Source organism: Mastacembelus armatus, chromosome 6 (assembly GCF_900324485.2).
Source record: "Mastacembelus armatus chromosome 6, fMasArm1.2, whole genome shotgun sequence".
Classification (NCBI taxonomy): domain Eukaryota; kingdom Metazoa; phylum Chordata; class Actinopteri; order Synbranchiformes; family Mastacembelidae; genus Mastacembelus; species Mastacembelus armatus.
Window position 1 is genome coordinate 20,282,119 of NC_046638.1, and position 23,473 is coordinate 20,305,591.

General features: G+C 41.0%; 1 protein-coding gene across 6 annotated transcripts in view; it reads left to right on the forward strand.

The window, feature by feature from the left end:
• Positions 1-263: 263 nt before the first annotated feature.
• The window catches only part of abcc8 (ATP-binding cassette, sub-family C (CFTR/MRP), member 8), a 51,342-nt gene continuing 28,132 nt past the window's right edge, over positions 264-23,473 (forward strand). For 4 of the 6 annotated variants that reach the window (XM_026311873.1, XM_026311874.1, XM_026311869.1 and 1 more), the window contains exons 1-11: positions 264-419; positions 2,785-2,947; positions 6,448-6,589; positions 8,746-8,867; positions 10,334-10,500; positions 12,279-12,521; positions 15,447-15,635; positions 16,944-17,108; positions 17,212-17,367; positions 20,424-20,558; positions 21,968-22,130. In XM_026311873.1, coding sequence (XP_026167658.1) covers positions 399-419; positions 2,785-2,947; positions 6,448-6,589; positions 8,746-8,867; positions 10,334-10,500; positions 12,279-12,521; positions 15,447-15,635; positions 16,944-17,108; positions 17,212-17,367; positions 20,424-20,558; positions 21,968-22,130 — 1,666 coding nt within the window. In that variant the 5' untranslated portion in view covers positions 264-398. Of the gene's footprint in view, positions 420-2,784; positions 2,965-3,549; positions 3,684-6,447; positions 6,590-8,745; positions 8,868-10,333; positions 10,501-12,278; positions 12,522-15,446; positions 15,636-16,943; positions 17,109-17,211; positions 17,368-20,423; positions 20,559-21,967; positions 22,131-23,473 lie in introns of those variants that run through there. The other 2 variants (XM_026311871.1, XM_026311872.1) reach the window with 2 other exon arrangements.

Sequence of the window (23,473 nt, forward strand, 5' to 3'; positions counted from 1 at the left end):
CAGTGTCTCATCGACCAGTGTGGTGTGTTTGGCTGAGCACCGCCCTGCTGCTGTGACCCGCCGGTCCACGGTTCATGACACAGACCAAGGTGGCCTTTCGTGGAAGATCTGCCCCCTTCCTCCACCTGTTCTTCCTCCTCTTCCTCCTCTTCCTCCTCCTCCTCCTTCACGGTACCCGCGTTCAGTACCACGGATAGCTCCCTGCCTCCACCCGTAAACCATCGCTGGCCCCTGACAGTCAAAACACAAGTAGGACAGGAAGACATCGGCTGCAGTCTGGGCACATGAGAGACTGTAATTTTGAAGCGTTCTCCTCTTTACTTTTTTTAACAACGAGGCCACAGATGTGACAACACTGAAGAGTGTTTTTGGAGTCAGGGAAACGACGCTGAAACACAATGATCTCACGATATAAACCGGTAAGTGCTGCAGGTTGTGCCACCTGGTAACACTTTGAATATTAGGCTGCACCGCTCTGATAGTGTTTGGTGAAGATGCACGATGATTACACGGTATTCCTGACACGGTGAAGTATTTCTCAGTTATGCGTATGATTTCCTCTGGGGGACATACAGATTTTTATTTGCATGCGTAATTTTACAGATCTGAGCTGGCTCCGGGTGAAGGCCGGTCCAGTTATGTTTCAAGTCATTTTCGGTCCCATTTAGTCAGGGAATCCCTGTGTGTACTGTAATGGCATCATACATCAAACTGAGCTAGTTTCTACAGGCGAGTTATTGGAGACCGAAATATTTGATGTGCCAGTTTCGCGGGAGTAACAAATGTCCACAGCCAGATGGAGAAAATGTTTTATATAAAGGATGAGCTGAAGCGCAAGTCAACACCTCCTCTTTTCATTAACAGGTGAGAGAAAGAGTCACATAGCTTCCCTCTCAAGACAAAACCCTCACAGTACTTCACCCCAGCGCTGTCTAGGCAGGCGAGTTATATTTAGCTGGTATCTGTAGTTATTTGACATCATTGCATAACAATATGGCACAGTCTTTATTTGGGGCAGTTAAGACATTTAATGATTTTAGGAATGCACCGTGCCTCGTCCAAGCTTTAAGCCCTGTAGCTATATTAGTGTAAACCTCAGTACCTGTTGCTTAAATGTTCCTTTTGCTTTTCAAGTCTCTGTCTCTCTCTGCGTGGCTGCTGCTTTCCCCCCCATCATTCTCTTTTTTTTCTGCAAACACTAATGCCTCAACTCTCCCCAGGCAATCTAGTGATGGACAGTACTAATCTCTGATGTAGGGCACCACACAACTACCACCAGACCAGTTATCCCCCAGCAGTGGGAAAAGACAGTAGTACAGTCAGAGCATGATCAAAGTGCCGTCAGCTAATACAGTAAAAGTCAAATACAAGTGAGCAAACAGCTGAGTCTGTGCAATGCTTATTATTCGCTTGTATACTATTATATTTAATGCATATTAGTCTGCTTACCAGGGTTACACTGCACAGATGATGTAATAGGGAAAACTGCAGTATATGTATTGAGAAATACAACAGCAGCATGTCCTGGGGTGTTTTTAATGGACTTTTTGAAGAATAATGACTAAAATAAAACGTAAATACTTAGTTAGACATTTGGATTTTTTAATTACTAATTAAAAATGTAACTTCTGTAAGATTCATGAGCCTGTGTCTCCACCTGTGGCTGTATTTGTTTAAAAATAATTAATTTATGCATCTTTCACATCAACTTTGCTACAGGCTCCAGTGGCTGTGTAAACCTCTCATTCTACTTAATCTTATCTCTTTGCTGTTTTTATGTAAAGGTCGACGTGGATGGATTAGCCACAAATCATTTTAACCACTAAGAAAAGGCTACAAATCTGACCATGTTAATATGTGGATTATCAAAATCCGCTCCCATGTGGGTATTGGCTGATCCCTCTCTACAAGTCAGTTGCCACTGGCTGCCGGGGCATCTCTCCCCGACGCATAATTCAAGTCACAGGTCTTCATTAATATTTTATGCCTCTTCTCGGCCCCTTCTTCCTCTGCGCTGTTGGAAATGCAGCGTCAATTAAAGTGCCCTAATAAATAAGTGTAGGGAAGAGTTGGGATAAGGATGAGATGCTTCACACTAAACCTTTATGACGTCGGCTCTGCTCATTCAGCAGCGGGACCCCCCTTTCTCTCTCTCTTTCCCCATCATTCATTGTCATCCCATCCTCAGTCTCCTACCTTTGCTGCTCAGACCTCCAGCTCCCCTGCACACTCCGCCCTCTCTTCCAAGGTCGACTTTGAGCTCTGGTTTGCAAGCCGACAGGAATAGCAGGTGTACTGCAGCATGCCCTGAGTGTGTGTGCGGTTCTTTGTGTGTGCATGTGTAGGGGACGTGAGTGTGTCTGTGCATTCCGGCGGAGCAGAGGAGCGCCGTGTGCAAGTGAGGCGTCGGTGTTAGAGGATATCTGCAGACTGCGGGCGGACGAGATGCAGATGTTTCTCACCAGCATGGCAGAGAAAGCTGCTTAGGGTGCCGGAGAGGAGAGGGAGCTGCTGCTGCACTGCACAGTGACTGCCTCTGACTCCTTCTCCCTCCTCCCTTCCCTCTGCCTCCTCTTTTTCACTGGATCGGATATTTGGGTGCTGGATTTGAGAGGGAGCAGGAAGGAGGCCACTTTAGAAATTACTGGAATCTACAGAAGACGCCGTGAGTCTTCCCTTTGAAAAGACAACATGCACTGAGAGCCTCTCTTTTAAATCTCTGTCTCGCCTGTCTTTCTGTGCCCCCCCACCCCTCCTCCTATTCCTCCGGCCGGTTCCCCGCAGAGTCCCGGGTCCACCATGTCCTTGGCGTTTTGTGGGAACGAGAATAACTCGGTGGCCTACAACGTCGACGGAGGGGTCCTGAACAACGGCTGTTTCCTGGATGCACTCAACGTGGTGCCACATGTTTTCCTCCTCTTCATCACATTCCCCATCCTCTTCATCGGTGAGTTTTGCTGAGAGGTGAGATCCCCAACCTCTTCACCCCGCCCCTCCCTCCCCCACTTTGGCTGCTTTTGCATATGATTCATTATCTGCTGTCTGATTATTCAGTTAAGCTTTTATTTGCATCAAGACCCAGCAAACACTGGGGCGGTTCAGATATTTCCAAAATAAAAGCCCGCGACGTTACCTGCGGTTACCTGCAGTTGCACGTGTCACTGACATCGACCAGGCGTTTTAGCAAAGTTTACACATAATTTTTTTAATTCAGAAAACACACTCTAAATCATCATGCAGCAATATTTTATTAAGATGGAAAAAACAGAACACAACCACCCAGCTGACTGTGGATAACCTAACAGTTTGTAATGTTAATCCATTTAATTCAGACACTTTAACTCATCTGACTGGATCAGCCAGGCCTCCTCCTGCATTATGTGATTATAACACTGATGCAGACATACCTTGGCTCAGTTTAGGACCTCTTGGGTTTGTCGCTCGCTTTTTGGCGTAAGCGCATGCGCAGCTCTTTTCTCACGCAGCGATCTGCGCGTATTCTCGCGAGGCTGGAGCTTTTCTCGCATCCCAAACCGGAGAGACCAGTGTCCTACATGTGTGTTGATATTTGTGCAGCCTAATAAAACAAACAAACAAACAAACAAAGCAACACAAACACACCTTGGCTGCCCGGATGTTTATTCTACATGGGGAGGACGTTTGCTGACATCAGTTAGACAAAGGTAAAAGGTTTTGCATAGAAACATTAAACATGACCTGGGTGTATCGCTGTGGGTATTTTGGCCTTTCAGGAGTCATGCACACACCGCCGCTTGTTTAGCATTTCACACCCAAAACTCGCTAGAGGAAGAAATAGATGAAAATTTCTACAACCCAGATGTGCACACGCATTAATTTCACTTGATTTTATGCTGTTGTGATTTTTGCCATCCACCTGGACTTTTACACGACGTGACTACCAGAGCAGTGTTTGCTGGGAACTGTTTTTTAAATGGCTTTTCCCCATTTGCACAACGTCTAATACATTTTTACATTTCTTTTGTTTACAACCTTGTTTGATTGTACTTTTCCTTCCCTGAGTTAAAACAACCTCTGTGCAGGTGTAGGCTGCCTCTTAGACAACAGTAGAAACAATCAGGCTACAATAAATGGTAGGACATGAGAATTTCTTAAGCTGAAAGCACTTTTGCAAGTAAAGGTCAGTCTTCTGCAATGCACAGAGGCAAACAGATGCCATCAGGCTGGAATTAGGTTACACCTCCTTTGCTCTATCTTCTTGGCAGCTGGCCATTGTGTTAGTATGTGATAGACTAGCAGCCTCATCTGTCCCCTGCGCTGTCAAACCTTGTGTATGTGCCCATTTAGCAGCTTCTTTTATTTTCACTAGGATAGCACTTTGACACTGGTGCTGTGTTTGAGAATATGAAAAAAAAAATGCATGAATCATGTCATATTTAACAGACACACTATATGTCTTGGGGTTAGGTCGATTAGTGACTCTAAATTGCTCGTAGGTGTGAGTGTTTGTCTGTATGTGTCAGCGCTGTTACAGACTAATGATCTGTCCAGGGTGCACCCCACCTCTCATCCAATGTCAGCTGGGATTGGCTCCAGCCCCCCATGACCCTGGATGTGTCAGGATAAACAGAAGATAATGGATGGATGGACAGTGTGTCCTCAGTAACACATCACACTCTGAACTGACATTTGAGCACACACATCTGCATGTATAGCAATCAAATGAATGTTTTTTTATATAGTCAGATGCTTTTCTTCTTCATCATTCAGTCTAATTTCAGTCCAATTATCTACTGGAAAATCATTTTGATGATCATTTTTAAGTAACTGTGGTAGCAAAAACGCTAAACATTTCCAAGTCTCACTTTCTAAATTGTGACTTTGCTCTTTTTGCCTTATGTAATAGTAAACTGGGCTATTGTTTAGACAATCAAAGAAATTGTAATGTTTTCACTTTCAATATTTCTTCCCTAAAGGCAGTGAGAGTCTATTGTTATAGCAGTCTACAGTGATTCACTCCTGTCACCCTAAACCTCAAGGGTGTGCTTTTCAGTTCACCTTGAGTCGCTTGGCAAAACCTCTTAAGCCACTCTTGTTGATATACCATATTCTGCACTCATTCTGCCCATCAGCTCTTGCTCTGTAGAGTGCTGGTGCATGAGTTCAGCTAACATAAGAGGATGGTGAGGATACATGCACCACAACACCTTTATCAAACACTTTGCTTTACACCAGCAGTCAGTGAGGAGATTTAATACATAGTTTCATTATCAGTTAATCTGTTAATTCTTGTAATTATTTTGATTAATTTCTTAGTTAATAAGATGCATTTTTTACATATGGTTTACATATGTTTGTGTTTTGTCCCACCTGTAGTCCCCAAATCAAATGTATTTAATTTAATATCACATAATGTTCACAGCTACAACTAGTGAATTCTTACAATTTTTGCTATAACTGTCTGAAAAAAAATCCTCCATCCATCTGTAGCCACACCTATGTGTCCTCTAGGGTCACTGGAGGGCCAGAGCCAATCCCAGCTGACACCACACCAATGCACCTTTAAAGGTCACCACTTTATCTCTGAGTTGACATGTATAGAAAGAAACTCATTCTCACTCAGGTCCACATCTCTGTGCAATTTACTACTTTCTGTCACGTTGACCTGTGTGTGGTCTGAGGCATCAGACTGGAATATCCAGGGATAATATCTGCGTTAATATTATGATGTTGGTTTTAATGATGGTGCACAGTGCTTGAGCAGATGGTATGAATTTGTGTGTGCATTTTGTAAAAATAAGAGAAAGAGAGAAAGAGGCAGATAAATGAGAAGATGCAATGCATGTGTGTGATTGCCTGCCTATGCCAACACTTCTCTGAGACAAACAGTTAAAGTAGCAACAGCAGAGGAGTCAATAACAATATTTGATCAGCAGCAATGTGTTTTATGACAGCAGCAACTTGCATTACCAATATAATTTGCACTTTGATGAACAAATCACTGTACTGAATACTCCAGTTTGACATGAAATCAATGTGTGTCCAAGGGAGGCCACAAAGGACAAAGTTGTAGCCAAAATAAAAGCTAAAATAATTGTCTCAGGCCAGTAGTTGTCTGGCTGCTGTCGCTGCCCTGCCTGCCAAGCATCAGGCAATATAAATGAAAGTGATAATACCACAGTTTACACTGTGCCAGGTTGCCATTACCCCCAGCAGGGCCATCTTTTTTTGTTTACCTTCTGTTAGTCATTCAGTCTTGCTGTGGGTATGAGAGCTCTTTGTCATGTAGCTCATGTTGTTTGAGGATGTGCTGTGAGTAGAAATTTACAGTTAATCACTTAGAGAAGATAAATAAAATGTTTAAAAATTCAGTCTATATTTACCTTTTCTGCCTGTGTGTGTAAGATTTCACAACTCCCTCTTTCATCATACTGTTTGTAACTTATAGTCTAAATCTTCCTGTTTGAGGTTGGGGTAGCCAGAGTTCAAAAGTCCACATCCACCACAGCACCTGGCTTCACTTTCCTGGTCACAACCTGCGCTGGCTCCTCACCTTCGTCTTGCTCTTCATCCTTGTCTGTGAGATTGCAGAGGGCATCGTCTCTGATGGGTATGTTTGACACTGATCAATCCACCATTGTCTCCTCATGATTTCAATCAGTTGCCATGCTATATTTCTCACACCTGGTGCTGATGATGTGACATAAATGTTTAGATTTACACAAAGGTTGTGTGTATTTATTTAGGGTTAATAGTGTGTTTACGATGAATAGATCAAACCAGTGAGACATGCTGCATTTTGTTTGGTGTAGCTTTTTTGAAGGAGTCTTCCTTGCTGTGTAACAGTGGACCCTCAGAGTGTTTCTGATTCACCTAATCAAAGACTGCTATACACCTTGGATGGCAATTAAATGCAATTCACTGCAGTTAACACTCCATTAACTGCTCTTTATCCACCTAACCTCTTAGGAATTGCAGAATAATGCTCACTGGAGAACAATACCATGCCTAATGTCACTCTGTGTTGATGGGCTGTGGCTGATGTGGAAATGTATCAACAATCCTTCTCTTCCTGAAATTAAGACTTTGTAGACCAACCCTGTTTCAACCAGGAATAGTAAAAAGCACTACATGAGTCCCAGTGGTGCTTCGATTAGCTATACCCGCTTATCCTTTTGGGCCATGGTGTCACTGGGCCTTTTCCCAGCTGACATATGGCGACTCTCAATTCCACTAATTGCATCCATGTTTCCCTCACTTGTGTCTTTTCCTTGCATCTTACTCCTGCCCATATAAAGTGCAAGGAAACAAAGCAAGGACAGAGGAACTGGGAAGCATGCTTGTAATGGCATAAGATATCCTTTCCTCCTATCTTTAATGTGAAGAGTCCAAACACAAACTGATTTAAAATAAAGGGGCATGTCCATCAGTAACGGATGTCTGTTAAGTATGCACTCTCCAACTCCAAAATAATCCCCTGAAACAACTGTTCACAGTGCTAAACTTTGTAAAGTTTATATCCTTATAGAGCATTAGCACAAATGCTAATCTGACATTCTTAAGTCATAGCTACTTTAGTGGAACTGAAAGGTTTTGTTATGTAGGGTAATGTTACAGTGTTACTGAGTGATGCAGCCTGTCAGCTCAGCAGCTTCATCACAACCAGTCAGGTCAGAATAGCTCAGTACTACTCAGGTCAGTAAAGCCAGAGTTACCAGGAGCCAAATATTAGTATTTGTGCTGTGTTTCCTGCCACTGGCATTTGAAAACAAGTCATTGAACTGCAGTGAGTTTAGCCTGGATGGTTGGTATTGCAGCAGCGGTGGCTGGTTGTATGTCGGAACAACACAGAGTTTATGGTTGTCTTCGACCCTGCACCAAAAACAAGAAAACAGTAGCTACAAGGTGTTAATGTAACGTGTCACATTATTTTACATGGGCAGCAGGAGTAAAGCACTACAACCACTAATCTGTGGTTGCTAAAAATAGCATAACTGCATAACAGGCATAGATTCTTATTTTAGCAAGTTAGCACAGACTAATGTGGGTGTTTTGACTGAATCTTTCACACAACACTAAATATAGCCATTAAACATGTGTTCCAATTGAACTTACACAAACATGTAAAGTAAATAGGCAGTGCCTCATTTCCTTACTGTTTTATCCCCTCTCTACCTTCAAACGTTTTGTTTGTAACCCTGCACGTTCATGAGGAGGTAAACACCAGTTAATGTTAGTGTGTGTGTGACGTGTGCGTGTGACGTGCCAGTTACAAGTTTTGTGCATGAAGAAACAGGGAGCCACAGCTGGACATACAATCCCAAAACTCTTTAACTGTCTCTGTCCTTCTCTTTGTCTGGAGACTCTGCGTCCTGTTGCTGTCTGATATAGTGAGTTTATGTATAACGTCGTCCACTACAATCAGGATTACTGTTTATCAGCCTTTTCTACAGAGGAGAAGCAAGTGACAGCTATTGAGTAATTGTGACTAAGGTGAATATGACGTGGCTGATGAAGCCTGATGAAAGGTTTATCTGCTGGCCACTTCATCAGGCTTTTTACACTGATTTCAGTGCCGTGCTGAACATCATGGGCTGGCTGTTTATGCCTATCTTATGTGTATATATGTAATTTGTGTTATGAATGATGAATGAAGAAATGGGTGGGCACATTGGTTAGTGAGCTAAAACATACATTTCAAACTAAGATGTCCCTGCTATTTTGTCTTTTGAGCCTTTTCCTGTTCTATGTGACATTTGTTTGCAGGTTCAGCCGATCCCTCCATCTTCACCTGTACATGCCTGCAGGTCTGGCCTTCATGGCTGGTATCACCTCTATTGTCTACTATCATAACATCGAGACGTCCAACTTCCCCAAACTACTATTAGGTATGGTATCATTTCTGATTTGACGTTTACTTTTTTTACAGAGAAGAGATTTTCTGAGAACAGTTGAACACACCCTTATACTCTTTACTCTGGGTCTCAGACAAGAGCTTTTTGCAGCACCAAATTGCAAAATTGAAATCATTGCTGAATCAGATAGTAAAGCCACAATTAACAAAATGTAATGAAAAACTATGAAATCTGAACCTTGTCAACTCTGAACTTTAGATACGAGAAAAACAACAGATTCACCTAAGCTCATCAAGATAATTATATAACAGGACAACAGGCTCAGAGCAACCATTTACACATGAATGACTCATTACCTTCAGATAAAGATTTATAAAATAATTGAGGGCAGTATCATCTATTGCAATTGTACCGGCCTGGTAGATATTAACAACACATTTTCATTAAGTAAATGTGTCTTACCTGAAAGATTTGCACAGTATTTGTTGCTCATGGGTAGGAAAGGTCCTGTTTTATGGCCTAGGGCTAATAATACATTATAATGAAATATTTCTACTGCAACAATGAAAAATAGGTTTTTTTAAAAAAAAAAAAATAAATAGAATAATTCATATTCTGTTATCTTTCATTCACCAGTATCTATCCATAAATTAAAATCTCTCTACTGAAAATGCATCTGCAAACTTTTACATTAGTATCACCCATTGTCTTTTCCATTAGTTTCTGTCATCTAATGCTCATGGGTGCTCCTTTAAAGATCTTCTCTTCAGCTGTCCATGCAGCTTTCTTTTCCTCTGCGTGCAACATTAACTCATCTGTATTCAGCTCTTCATGATTTACTCCACTACTCCCATCACCTTTCTGAGTTGCCTTAAGGTCTTTGGATCACAGTTAGCCTCTTCAGAGAAGTAGTGGAGTGGTGCTGGGTTAATTGCATGACCAGAAATAAATCTTCTAATTTAAGACTCTGCCATTGCCCGCTGTCACTATTGTCACAGTTTAAATGTTTTTCACCACAAAGAAGTGTGTTTTTTAAATCATTCTCTTAATATTTACTCCAGTAAACCTGTGGGACTATTCAAGGAGTAAAGGCCCCTGACTTACCAGTTGTTCATGGGACTAAAGTTGTTGACTTATACCCATTGCTGATCCAGTGTTCTTGATCTTTTTAGGACAAAAGAACAAAAGAAGAACATAGTGAAAAGGAATGCACTTTCCATTAATACAGCAAACATCACAGCTGATGTCTTTAAAGGCTCTCATTGTAAACAAAAAATGAAATGAAATAGTGCCTACACAAATAATTAAAACAAGCTGAAATGTGACTCAGACTATAGCAAAGCATATTTGGATACTGCATAGACAAACTGATGTAATACTGATGACCAACATTACATTGAACTCCAGCTCTAATGTAATCTGAAATGGGGTTATTTATTTATTTTTTCTTGTCTGTGACTTGCTGTCTCCCTCTAATGATCCCTGTTAAATCTCTTCAGCCCTGCTGATCTACTGGGTCTTGGCCTTCATCATGAAGACTATCAAGTTTGCCAAATACACAGAGCATGGCATCGGCCCCAAGCAGCTTCGCTACTGCATCACCGGGCTGCTGGTGCTCCTTTATGGTCTCCTACTAACTGTGGAAATCAATGTCATCCTGGGCAGGGTGAGTGTGTTTGTGCATGTGTTGTCACGTGTGCAGAGGCATGTTCAGACAGCTGACTGTTGTCTGTTTTTAGCTTCAGTCACCTCTTCTTATTTTGGTCTGGAATCCACATGGCACCAGTGGTCAGTGATCAGTAAAGCTGAAGTTAGAACAAGGTTTATGCATCCTTGTTAATATATGTCAGCTAACTGTTAATTCTTCTAATTGAAGCAATCCTCCCACTAATAATATATCCACCCTCTCTTCCACATTGCAGCTGGTTGCAACTGGCTGTATCTTGTGTGTGTCAATGCAGTAGTCACCAAACTTGCTGAAAGAGTTTAGAGTTGCATTTACATCTGTGCCCTGTTTCGGGAAAACAGAGCCCAGGCTGCCATCAGACTCGTATGTGGTTCAGGGATGTGCAGATGCCAATCGCAGAAAACTGTGACTGAAATGTGATCATCAGTGGCTTTAAACTTGATTCTGAGAGACAAATTGACTTTATTCTACTCTGTTATCGTGATTCTGGCAGTAGTGTATTGATTTCTGACCAAATTAATTATAGTCTTTTGATTATTCAGGTTTTGACATTTTCAGCCATGTTGCCCTTTTAAACACAGTCGTGGTGAAACTGTCAGACTGGTGGACACTTTTTTTCATTTTTTCCTCTGGTGACTCAGAATGTGTTTGTCCCTGTTAACGTCTGCACTGAGCACACATCTGTTATTGAATCTGACTCCCTTGAGTATCCAGAGTCTTTCTCCATCAGGCGTTGCTCCTTGTCCTTTAAAGCACATGTTTGAACTATTTTCTGGGTTATATACATGGGATCAAAGATATGCAGTTCATTTTGAAACAGTACATTTTTAAAAAAAATTATATTATATTGTTAATATTAAGCATGATGTCAGGAATTAAATGTTGAATTACCTTTTCAATTATCCCCTCAAATTGCAAATTTGAAACTATTTCAAACAAATTATGACACTATAACACATTAATTTGCAAAATATAGTTATGTGTTATAAAACTACTGTTCTTATTTTCCCCATTTTCCAACAAAATAGGAGACCTACTGCATTATGTGTGTTTATAAATCTTTCAGTTTGGACATATTTTGTTGTAATTTATCTGCCAGTCACCAACTTTGTTTCCATAAAGCTTAAAAACACATATTGTTCAGGTCTATTGACTGTCTCTCTAGTTTCTCTTCATATCATGGTGAAACTGCAGATTTTGATGCTCCATGTCTGTTCTGTCTGTTTTTACCTTTTCTAAAGGTAAAAACATATTGGTCAGTATACCAGCTGGTTTACCTTTTCTTAAGGTAAAAACATATTGGTCAGTATACCAGCTGGTTTACCTTTTCTTAAGGTAAAAACATATTGGTCAGTATACCAGCTGGTTTACCTTTTCTTAAGGTAAAAACTCTTGTCCAGCAGCTGTGAAAGGAAAACTTCTATATGAAATGTTAAGTTTGCCAAGATTCAACAATTGCCATAGTGACATCACACATTGTGTTATTAATACACAATAGAGAATTGATTTTTCAGCAGCTGTAATTAAGCCCACTGATCAGAGTGTTCAGCTGTCATATCCATTATACTATGACTCTCTTATGCAACGGGAGAAAATTATAGTTATTTTCTTTGTAGATGTTGTCCCAGAGGATTTGATGTTACTGCTTCATGGCTTATCAGAAGCATGTTTTTCTAGTGCTTTTAAGGTCACAGCAAAAGACACAGAGGGTCCGACAATAAATCAAAGTTGTGTTTCTGGCCATCTTTCTCTCACAGCGCTACATGTGTTTCGCCAACCCAACAGAGGTGAAGCCTCCTGAGGACCTTCAAGACCTTGGTGTTCGTTTCCTGCAGCCCTTTGTTAACCTGTTGTCCAAAGCCACGTACTGGTGGATGAACACCTTCATTACCTCCGCCCACAGACGACCCATTGACCTCAAGGTCATAGGAAAACTACCTATTGCAATGAGAGCTCTCACAAACTATATGAAGCTACGCAAGGCCTTTGAAGACCAGAAGGTCAGTATACCAGCTGGTTTACTGTTGGTTGTCTTTGTGAAATGTTTTGTCAACAGTATGGGACCATTTCCAAGTGCTTGAATCAAATTATGTACCAGATATTTCAGTAATTCAACCAGTTTGCTGTGCTGATTTTCAGCATGTGCATTCTCAAAACTGGTGGACTCCAGTTTGTCCTGCAATAACAGGGTTAATATCTGGCTTCACAGCACATCTTGAGATCTGAGGTCTTGTAACTAATGCTGTAAAAATCAAAAGCTTCATTTTCACTTTGCGTCACTGGTGCTGAATAAATAATCACACATACATCTGGCACTGGTGCAGATAGAAAGTAACAGAATGTGGAAGAAGAAATTTTCTGAAAAGGATCTTTTTCCCATGAATTGTAGTTTCAGCATTTTGTATACAATACTGAAGAACATGTCAGTATATTATGTTCAAAGCTAACAACTAATATAAACAACTAATATCCTTGTGCAAATCAGATTAAAAATTAGCTGAAAAGTGCCATCTATTTCTGAATACAGTGATATTCACCAAGGGATTTATTTGGATCTTCCACACAAAGACACAAATAAGGTTATAAGTATTTATATAAGAGGTTCCAGTGAAGCCTGTTGTGCAGCCGTTCTCATAAAAATGTATCTCTCTCCCTTGATGACTCACAGTCCTGGCTGTGGACAGGAAACACTGTATTAGATGTCACAGAGATGATTAGTCAATAGTGTAAACAATGACATGTAACACTGCCTGTAAATATGTACACATGTACACATGGCTGGGCTTATTCCTTCTCTGTCTGTCCTGTAATTCCTTTTCTCAGAGAAAATGTGTGAACTAGGCCACACATAGCTTTTTTTGATGCTGTGTCAGAGAGGTGTTGACTGCTGCTTTTGGTGATGATGTGACTAATTTTAGTATCTTGTGCTTCCATGTACTGTCTGTAAATGGCACCGATCAAATACACAACTTTCAATAAGGGCGGCTCAGGGGCTCGGTGTTGAGCACTGGTACCATGTACTGTACATGTTTGAATCTGCCACAGTTCAGGATTTTCTCTGTGGTGTTGCCTTAACATGAACCTAACCTTCAGCCTCGCTTTCACCTCTCACGTCTTATGGCGCCGTGCTAAACATGCATGTAAAGCAAACTGGACACCTCAGCCCCCATGGCTCTAAGTAGTTCTGGAAAGCAGGTGAATGGATGGGTGCTGTTCACTTCCAACAATAAACGGTGACTTTTAATCATGGACATTGTAGTTTAATTCCCAGAGATCTATGTCTGTGTTGTCTTTGAGCAGATGTTTGTCTGTGAAAGGGGAGAAATGTAGATGAAGAGCATTGTTTTTAAAGCCAGGTTTTAAAGTTTATCCCCTGAAAAGATGGAAAGGTATGATCAACTTTCTAATTATCTAAATGTAATCTGTGTGGTAGTGAAGTACAATGTGTCCAATCTGTCTTTTTCCACCTGGCTCTGGTCCTCCAGTCTTCTTAATGCCGCTCTGACTGGTGATATCTCCCTTTTCTTTTGTCGTTCTTTCTTTCCTGTGTCCTTCTTTTTGCCTGTCTCACTTGCGGAGCACGTGTCAGGGGTCTACTGGGTCATCGTTTTCCAGTGTTTGGAAGGTCACAGACATTCGTCACTGCTGCGTGTGTGTCCGGTGTGAATGCAACCCCACTTCCTTCCGGAAGGAGCGAGGGATGAGAGGGACTGAGAGGTCCCAGTGGAGAGACTGGGAGGGAACGGCGGGGCACTTAGAGGAGAGCCCCGGAGGCGGCGGGTCAGTCCTATTTTACTGTGAATGAGGCGACATCCTGACCCCTGCGGGGGTGGAAGCACTGCACTTCATGGGAAGCTAGTTTTGCTGCTTGTGTGTGAGAATGAAACGTCCTCCTTTCTTGTTGTTTGACCCGAAGGTAGAGAGAAAGGATGTGTGTATTTGCTTGTATGTTTGTGCGTGACGCTCACAGTGACGTGTTTCTATGAAGGCAGAGGTTCAGTATGAGCTCAAATGGAAACATAGAGACCCATGCTAGCAGTCACGTCGTTCTCACAGTTCAGAGAATGACTCAGTCATGTTCACAGAGATGCACTCACACACACACACACACACACACACACACACACACACACACACACACACACACACACACACACACACACACAGTACTGGGAGTGTTTATTGCACTGACAGTCGAGATGTTTCCTCTTATCATTGCTCATAAACCCACTAAACCAAGCTGTTGTGTTTTTTGTCAAGTTAATTCATTTTGGACATTTAGGAAAGTCTAATTCATTTGGTGGCTTTTCGAATCTTAAACTGATGTTCAATGTTTTAACATTTTCTGTCATTTGAAGTACTCTGGAACCTGCTGATTTATTATTGGCGGTGTCATTATTTTCCAACATGTAGAGCAGTTATACATGGCTCACTGAGCTTCACTGTGAAACTCCCCATTAACCACAACATCTCATGACACAGCAGCAGCAGGGACGACAGAAACCCTGCACTGGACCTGAGTCCACTCAGGTTTCCTATTTAGTAGTGGGCCAACTCAGACTCTTGCTGCTCTGATAGCAAGTTGTGTCTAACCTATTTTTTTTGTTGAGCTGCTACTGTGTGGATAATGTTTGCATTCCAAATGTTCTTTTCAAAGAAATAAGCATCAAATTTACTACTATCTTCAACCGCAGCTATCTTCATAATACAATATGAATGTGTCACTGATAGACTGTGATTTATATTTGTAATCCAAATCCAATTCCTTTAAAGTGGATAGAGTTGTAATTCAGTCACTGCAGATTATCTCTACTTATCAAATGACATTCAGAAGCCAAATGTGGCTCATTTGTCCTCCGCATGTTCTGAGGCTGAGATGTTGATATTTCTCCAACTTTGTCCCTCTGCTTGTCATCTGCCTTCAGAGGCCTCAGGGCACAGCATCCCAGGGCCCAAAGTGGATCTGGCAGGCCTTGAGGAAGGCGTTTGGAAGACCCCTAATTCTCAGCATCACATTTCGCTTCCTGGCTGACCTGCTGGGCTTCGCCGGACCTCTCTGTATCTCTGGCATCGTCCACCACATCAGCAAGGACAATCGCACCATTCAGCCACCGGTGAGGGGTCGATTAGACTGCCGTGCACACAGGGTAGCATAGCATAAAAAAGCAGAGGGAATAAAACTTCATTTTCAAATGTGTCTGCTTAAAGTGTCCATCAGAATTTTCTTTTCATTTCTGAAAATGTACTCAGAAGATATTTAGTTCAAGTGATTTGTTTTGTTGAAGAAGACCATGTGTTAGGTTCAAAATCTACTGAGTGAAAAATTGAGTTTAGAATATTTTAGTGTCAAAATAGCCCAAAATAAACTACAATAACCAGTTTTTCAGAGTTTTAATTGTGAGCCAGTGATACTCTTGTGTTGCAGTAGGAACATGTCACATGTAGAAATGACTAACGACACCCAGGCACTGGTTGGTACAGGAGATGTAAGTCCAAATGTCACGTAACAGGCTTTCTGTCTCGTTGAATGAGTTACACAGTGAACTGTGAATTCAGAAGCAGCTTCAGCGGACATGACAGATGTTACATGGCCTCCAAGGCCACAGTTTAACGATTAGTGCCCAATGGTGTACTAATTTGAGACTTATCAAATATTTGAGACTTATTGCTGCTGGAGCTGGCTCACTTTCTTAGATTCCACACAGGGCAGACTGCTGCTTGGGGGATCTTTCTGTAACAGTAACTCGTCAGTTATTTGTTTGGAAGTAATATCCGCACATAATTTGAAAGACATATCACGCTGTCAGAGTCAATGTTTTTCACAGTGCGTTATTTTGTAAACTAGTGGCAATGCCAGCCGTTGAGTCTGCAGTAGGAGAGCAAGAAATATGTTTGTGGGGGTTAGAATAACAGAGCAGTACATGTGAAATTTCAGTGAGTTGATGTGGAGTTGATGTGGAGTTGATGTGGAGTTGATGTGGAGTTGATGTGGAGTTGATGTGGAGTTGATGTGGAGTTGAGGCACACTTCTATTGACTTACATGTAATGTTTCCTGGGAGAACAATCTCTCTCTGATGCAGAATTAATGAGTCTTTGAAGGCGATGCCATGTCCGTCTCCTATAGCTGAACCACAATGTTTGGTTTCCAGCTCACACACAGCATGTCAGCTGTGAGATATAGTCTGAGTGCTCCACCTCAGTTTGACTCAGTGTTACATGTGGTAATGTAGTTGCTGTGAAATGGAAATGAAATATTTGGAATGAACACTTGAAGTGATGAACAGGAACATTTGTAGTGAGAACATTTTTTCTGAAAGAAATTCTCTAATGCTACAGAGCTCAGCTTGTCCTGCCTGACTAACAATCCTAAACTAGTCCATGTCTCTTGTCTCCCCCTCACCCTACTTGTCTTTACTTCCAGATGAGGTTGCTTGGTATTTATTTCATTTCATCAAGGGAGTTTCTGGAGAATGCATACGTGCTGGCTGTGCTGCTCTTCTTTGCCCTGCTGCTGCAGAGGACTTTCCTCCAGGCCTCCTACTATGTAGCCATTGAAACAGGCATCAACCTGCGTGGGGCTATACAGGTATGATGGTTCTGAGTTCTCAATCATTTAAAAGCAGTTTAGAAGTTAAATGAGGTTCTGCTTTTTGTCGCTGTGGATATGAACGTGGCTCTCCTCTCCCCAGACAAAAATCTACAATAAGATCATGCGTCTGTGTACCTCAAACTTGTCCATGGGCGAGCTCACTGTCGCTCAGATCTGCAACCTGGTTGCCATAGATACCAACCAGCTAATGTGGTTTTTCTTCCTCTGTCCTAACCTGTGTGCCATGCCAGTACAGGTAAGAAACCTATTTGTCTCCTCTGTTTTTTATAATGAGGCATTAATGTTTATAGTTGATGGGTTTGTGGGAGCTCTGGCATAGATACCTGTGCAGCACTGTAACACTAGATGAATGTATTATACATGATCAGGCTGTGATATGCTTTATATATTTATATATATATATCAGTATATTCTCCACAGTAACGTTATACTCTTACAATTATTCCTTGATATGGTGCATCAGATTACATTCTTATAACTAGGGTCACATGCAGGTAACTGTTTTGCCTTCTTGTGAGTGTCTCTTTCACGTCTTTAACTAAGTCTTCATGATCAACACTCTCCACTGGTTGGAGAAAACACCAGCAGCCTGTGTTGACCAGTCAGCATGATAGATTCCCTTATCTTTTCAGCCACCGCAGCCCCAAAATGAAGAGGTGAACATCTGCTAGAGTTGTAGGCTTCATAGCTACACTGTAATCCCACAGTTATAAATCAACTTCATGCAATTTGTTGCATAGTAGAATTGTGCATATGAAGATGTTTCATTTTTGGTACATGTTTTAAATTGTGTTGAGTGTTGCTGAACTAGTTTTTCCTTTGTTAAACTACATTGTGATGTGTTTTAAGGTGCGTTATTGTGTGCTGTGTTAAGCAGCCTGTTGTCTTTACTGATGGGTATTTCTGCTGTGAATTGTGTTTCTCATTTCACAACAGACTTTCAGTATGAGGTCTTTCTTTACTCTTGTGTGAGAAATAAAGTCTGTACTCTGGGAAGGCTGACAGCTGTGTCCCCTGTAGGATTAGATTCACTGCAACTGTGTGCAGTCAATTGGAAGCCTGTGACTTTCATCCTTTATATTGCTGTCCTGCTTGTGTTATGCATGACATCCGGTACAATCAGTGTGATTGTTCATATACAGTTAAGTCTCCAGGAAAAATTAGAGGACTGTAGAGAATTAGACCAATTGTGTGTGAAGCAGAACTTTCTCCCTTCTGCTTTTTTATGTCTTTTTTACCTGCTGTTCATTTATCTCCTGTGACCTCCATCATTTCATTCATATCAAATTTAAAACTGTTTAGTCTGAAATAGAAATGCAATTCACACGTTTACTGCACCTGCTGTGGTTTCAGTTTATTTATGTATTTACGCACCATGGAGTGGATGTGCAAGCAAGACTTGAAAGAACATTCAAGGAAGAAAATAGGCATGATGAAGTCACAGTCATATGATAATCTGCAGTCATAAAATGTTATGCACCACACTTGTGCTAATGCTTTACTAAGGTGCATCTCTTCTGTCTTGGCAGATATGTCTTTTGGCTTCAGTTGGCACCTCATATTGTGTTTGGAGAAAAGTATGTCTTATGTCTTTATGGCAGGAAGCACAGTATGAAGAACATGTTTCTCTCTTACATGGGAAAGCTTGAAACACATTATCACAATGATGAAAACCGGGCTCCAAAACACAACCTGTGTAAAGTCTTTAACACCCAATTGCGCATGACAGCATCACCTGCATTGCTGACTTTTTAGTTTGCTTGATGTACTGTCTTCCTAGTAACTTTGCTCTGCTGAATTTTCAGAGGTAGAATTTCTGCAGACAAGTAAAGGAATAAAAACAGTAACAATATGATGATGATGCTATGTAACATTTTATATGACAACAGCACAGAATGAGAATGAATTTAAATTCACCAATAAACAATGATATTATTAATATAAATTAACACCAAGGTGCTGATGTTTTATTTTGTAGACACAATGGCACAATGTCAGAAACAGCCTCTCTTACATCCATGGCAGTGTAAGCCAGCTGATCCCGCTGAGGTCCTAGCTGCATTAGTATTTTCTGCAACTACTTGTCTGCCCCAAACTGTGAGTGAATCCACTGTGCTCACTTTATACAGCCTCTTGCCTTAATGAAACAAGTTACTGGGGTTCATATTGTCTCAGTTTTCTATGGTTCTTCATCTTTGTTGTAACTTCTAGGCATCTTTGAATTTGCTTGTTTTTCGATTAAATGAGTGCACTGACATTGCGGGAGAACAGCATCTTTTGTTGCCTCGTGGCACAGTACTCACATTGTTTCTGTAAGGTTTTTCCTGCTGCTTTAAAGTACAGTGCGTTCACTGTTAGGCATGTTGCACAGCAGACATTTAACTTATCACAGCAGGAAAACAACAGATTGAACAAAACATGCACAACTGCAGGTTCACTAAATAAAATGCAAGAATATGAAGAATTTTTAGCGTCAGTAATTACAATCTTTTGTCATTGAGAACATGCTGGTGTTTGCATTTAGCCTAAAACACCACTCTGCCTCAGTACAGATGCCACCATGGACATTGTGTGGGGTAAAGTGACCACTGGGACAACCTCTGCAGGGACATTACTGCAGTGAGGAAATGATTTGGCAATTTAAAGGTAGCGAGCTTGATAAGCTGACAGACATGGGGTGGGGGGGGTGTTGGAAGCTCCATATTGCTGTGCCAAATGCTACATGTTACGCATCAGCTGTGAACAGGTGTCACTTTTTATAGTTATTGCAAAGAAAAAATATCATGTATTTAGCACATGTGACATGTGACACCCAGTATCCTGTAACAGATACAGAAAGAGTGCGTGTGTGTGTGTGTGTGTGTGTGTGTGTGTGTGTGTGTGTGTGTGTGTGTGTGTGTGTGAGTGAGAGCAGAGAGCACCATTTCTCAGTGTGCTGGCTGGAGAGGGGCCAAGGACAGCTGGAAATATGACTGATGTCTTTTGTAAACCTGAGGGTTAAATTTTACATTTGGAATTCAAACTATGCTGCTTTACCTGTAATTTACTAAAGCATTTGAATGTCACTGTGTAAATAAACATTTCTGTTTAACAGCTGTTGTCATTCTCTCAGCATTTGGATTTCCTTGCCGATGACTTTATTCTGTTCAAGGTCAACGCCACACCCTTTGTTTAACAAAGGTCATTGAGGGCACTGTGTAACTGAAGACCACTTATCTTAAAATCTCATATTGCTCACTTTTCCCTCCAATCATATAATTTTCTGTCTTTGTGTCTACCTTCTGATTTCAGATTGTGGTGGGAGTGATCATGCTCTACTACCTCTTAGGAATCAGTGCCTTGATCGGAGCGACTGTCATCGCTGTGTTAGCTCCTGTCCAATACTTTGTGGCCACCAAGCTCTCCCATACACAAAAGAGCACTCTGGTGAGTACAGCCATAAGCTTTTTACGGAGCTGCAGTGCTGTTTGTGGTGTTTGTTTTTTTTTACATCTATTTATAGACATACTAGCAGTTATGGATGGCAGCATCAGCCCACCACTGGACCAGAATTAGTTATTGTGAAATGGATTAATTTTTAGAGACAGTCACAGTCCCAACACGATGACGCCTATTGACACCATATTGTTTTTGCTCTAGTGTCACCATGAGGTTGACATTTGTTTTTTAGTAAAATTAGTAAAAAATCTATTCACCTCTTTATTAAACTTTAATCATCCTATAATCATCAGCTCAAAATTACAGTTTGCTAAGTACTTTTGTTCTGTCTACTTTATCTGACAGCTTGGTTTTCTTTACACTGAGCATAGAGGCTTCTCTGTGTGTTATAATCAGGTAGAGGCTTGTTTTAACTACAATAACTGGTCACCAATAATCTTTTCACTTGGAAACAATAGTGTAACTGGTGTCTTCTGCGTGTGGGCTCTGAGCTGCCTGGGTTTCAAGGAGATCATGCAGAACCATGCAAATAATCTTGGTCAGTGTTGGTTTGTCCACGTCATAGCAGATGTTATGGTGTTGGATCATGAAGCCACATGCTGCTCTCTACAATATCTCACAAACACATTGGTCGCTCTATAGTTGTGTGGACACCCACTTAGATAATGCCTTTCCTAACCCCTTGCCCTAATCGTAACCATTACAAATAAATACCTAACCTTAGCAGTAACCATAAACCTAACCTAAACCTGATTCTAATTTTAACCCTAAAACCAAATCTTAACCCTCAATTTGCAGAAAATGGCCACACAATCATTGCACCATGGCATCAAAATAAAATTTGCCCACTCAGCCAAAGAACGTACGCTTGCTCATAAACACTGGACTCCTGAAATTACCAGTCATCATCTTTTCTTCATTCTTCACTGTCTTCTTTGGGGAATAGGTGCTTTGATTTATACAATAAAAAACTATAATATATTATATATAATATATTTTCAGTCACACAAGGTGATGTTCTTTGATGCTTTTCTGAAAGCATTTTTTCTGCTTCTAGCTGCTGCAAAGCTGATATGCAGCAACCAGTGAAATGTGATGATGTTTCCCTTCTTGATACTATTATTTCACATTAAAAAAATAATAATTTGCTTTGATAGATTTAATGTTTGTACTGGCAACTGAAGCCAGGTAGTTGAAGATATGATTACTCTCCTGTTTGCCCTCTAGCAACATCTTTTCAATATATTGATCCTTTATGTGGTGAATTAACCCTCTGGGGTCTGAGGGTGTTTTGGGGACCTGGACAAGTTTTGACATGCCCTGATATTTGTGCTTTTTTCAGTTGCTTTTTAAACATATTAAGGTTGTTTAATCAAAGTCTCACTTTCTGCTTTCAGGAATACTCTAGTGAACGTCTCAAGAAGACCAATGAGCTGCTGCGGGGCATCAAGCTGTTGAAACTATACGCCTGGGAGCACATCTTCTGTGACAGTGTGGAAGAGACCAGGTGCAAAGAGCTCACCAGCCTCCAGGCCTTCGCACTTTATACATCCATATCCAGTAAGGCACTTTGTTTTCTCTGCACACACTGTCCTTTGCACTTTGATATTTGAACTTCATAAAATAGTGCCAAACAATAAAATATTTTTTCCTTCTTTTCCTATATTTTACAGGAAGAGATGGGGTTTTATGCTGGATCACTGTTCTTGTGGTTAATGTTTCAACAGTTACTGTGTAATTCGACACATAAGAATAAAAATAAGTGGATGTCACTATAGCTCCTGTTTTAGGCATAGCTAACATTGATTATTGTGCTTACATGTACTTTCCATTTACCTGTCATGAGAGACCAGTGCTGCAGAACCACAATTTGGTGACTCACTACTTTGTTTCCTGCAGATCATCCTGCTTATCTTCTCCCCCTCTGAACAGTGCCTGCGGTGTGCATGACTCCAGTCCTGTAATAGACTGTCCAAATCTAAGATCAATAATTGCTGATTTAAGAAAAGTGAGCAATCGTAATTTTCTCTTTGCCAGTTTTATGACAGCCATTGCACACATTGCAGTAATGGAAATCAAAATAGATTCAGTATGGACCCAGTGCTGAGACTGCTCTGTTGGATCTGTTGTGTTTATCCTGACATCCATTCAGGTTTTAGATAATATGTCATCAGACAGCGACAGAAAAAAATGGCCAGAGAAAAACAGGTTGAGATTATGTTGTATGGACTGTTATAACTTCAGACCCTGACTATGTGTTTTTAAGTCTAAGAGGTTTTGTAAAGGTTTCATGAAACCAAAATTTCTCATCCCATACATAATCAAATAATCACCCACGACATGTAAAGAAAAAAATGTGTGAAGATTTAAGAGAATGTCTGAGCTGGCATGAGGTCTCATGTGCTGGCAATACTACTGTTCCCTTCGTAGCAAGAGAGATCATATTTCTCTATATTAGCTTCTCTTCACTGGCTCCCTGTAAAATCCAGAACAGAATTTAAAATCCTTCTTTTCACATACAAATCCCTTCATGATCAAGCTCCTTCATACACTGCTCAAAAAAATAAAGGGAACACTAAAATAACACATCCTAGATCTGAATGAATGAAATATTCTTGTTAAATACTTCGTTCTTTACATAGTTGAATGTGCTGACAACAAAATCACACAAAAATTATCAATGGAAATCATTAACCCATGGAGGTCTGGATTTGGAGTCACACTCAAAATTGAAGTGGAAAAACACACTATAGGCTGATCCAACTTTGATGTAATGTCCTTAAAACAAGTCAGAATGAGGCTCAGTGTGTGTGGCCTCCACGTGCCTGTATGACCTCCCTACAATGCCTGGGCATGCTCCTGATGAGGTTGCGGATGGTCTCCTGAGGGATCTCCTCCCAGAC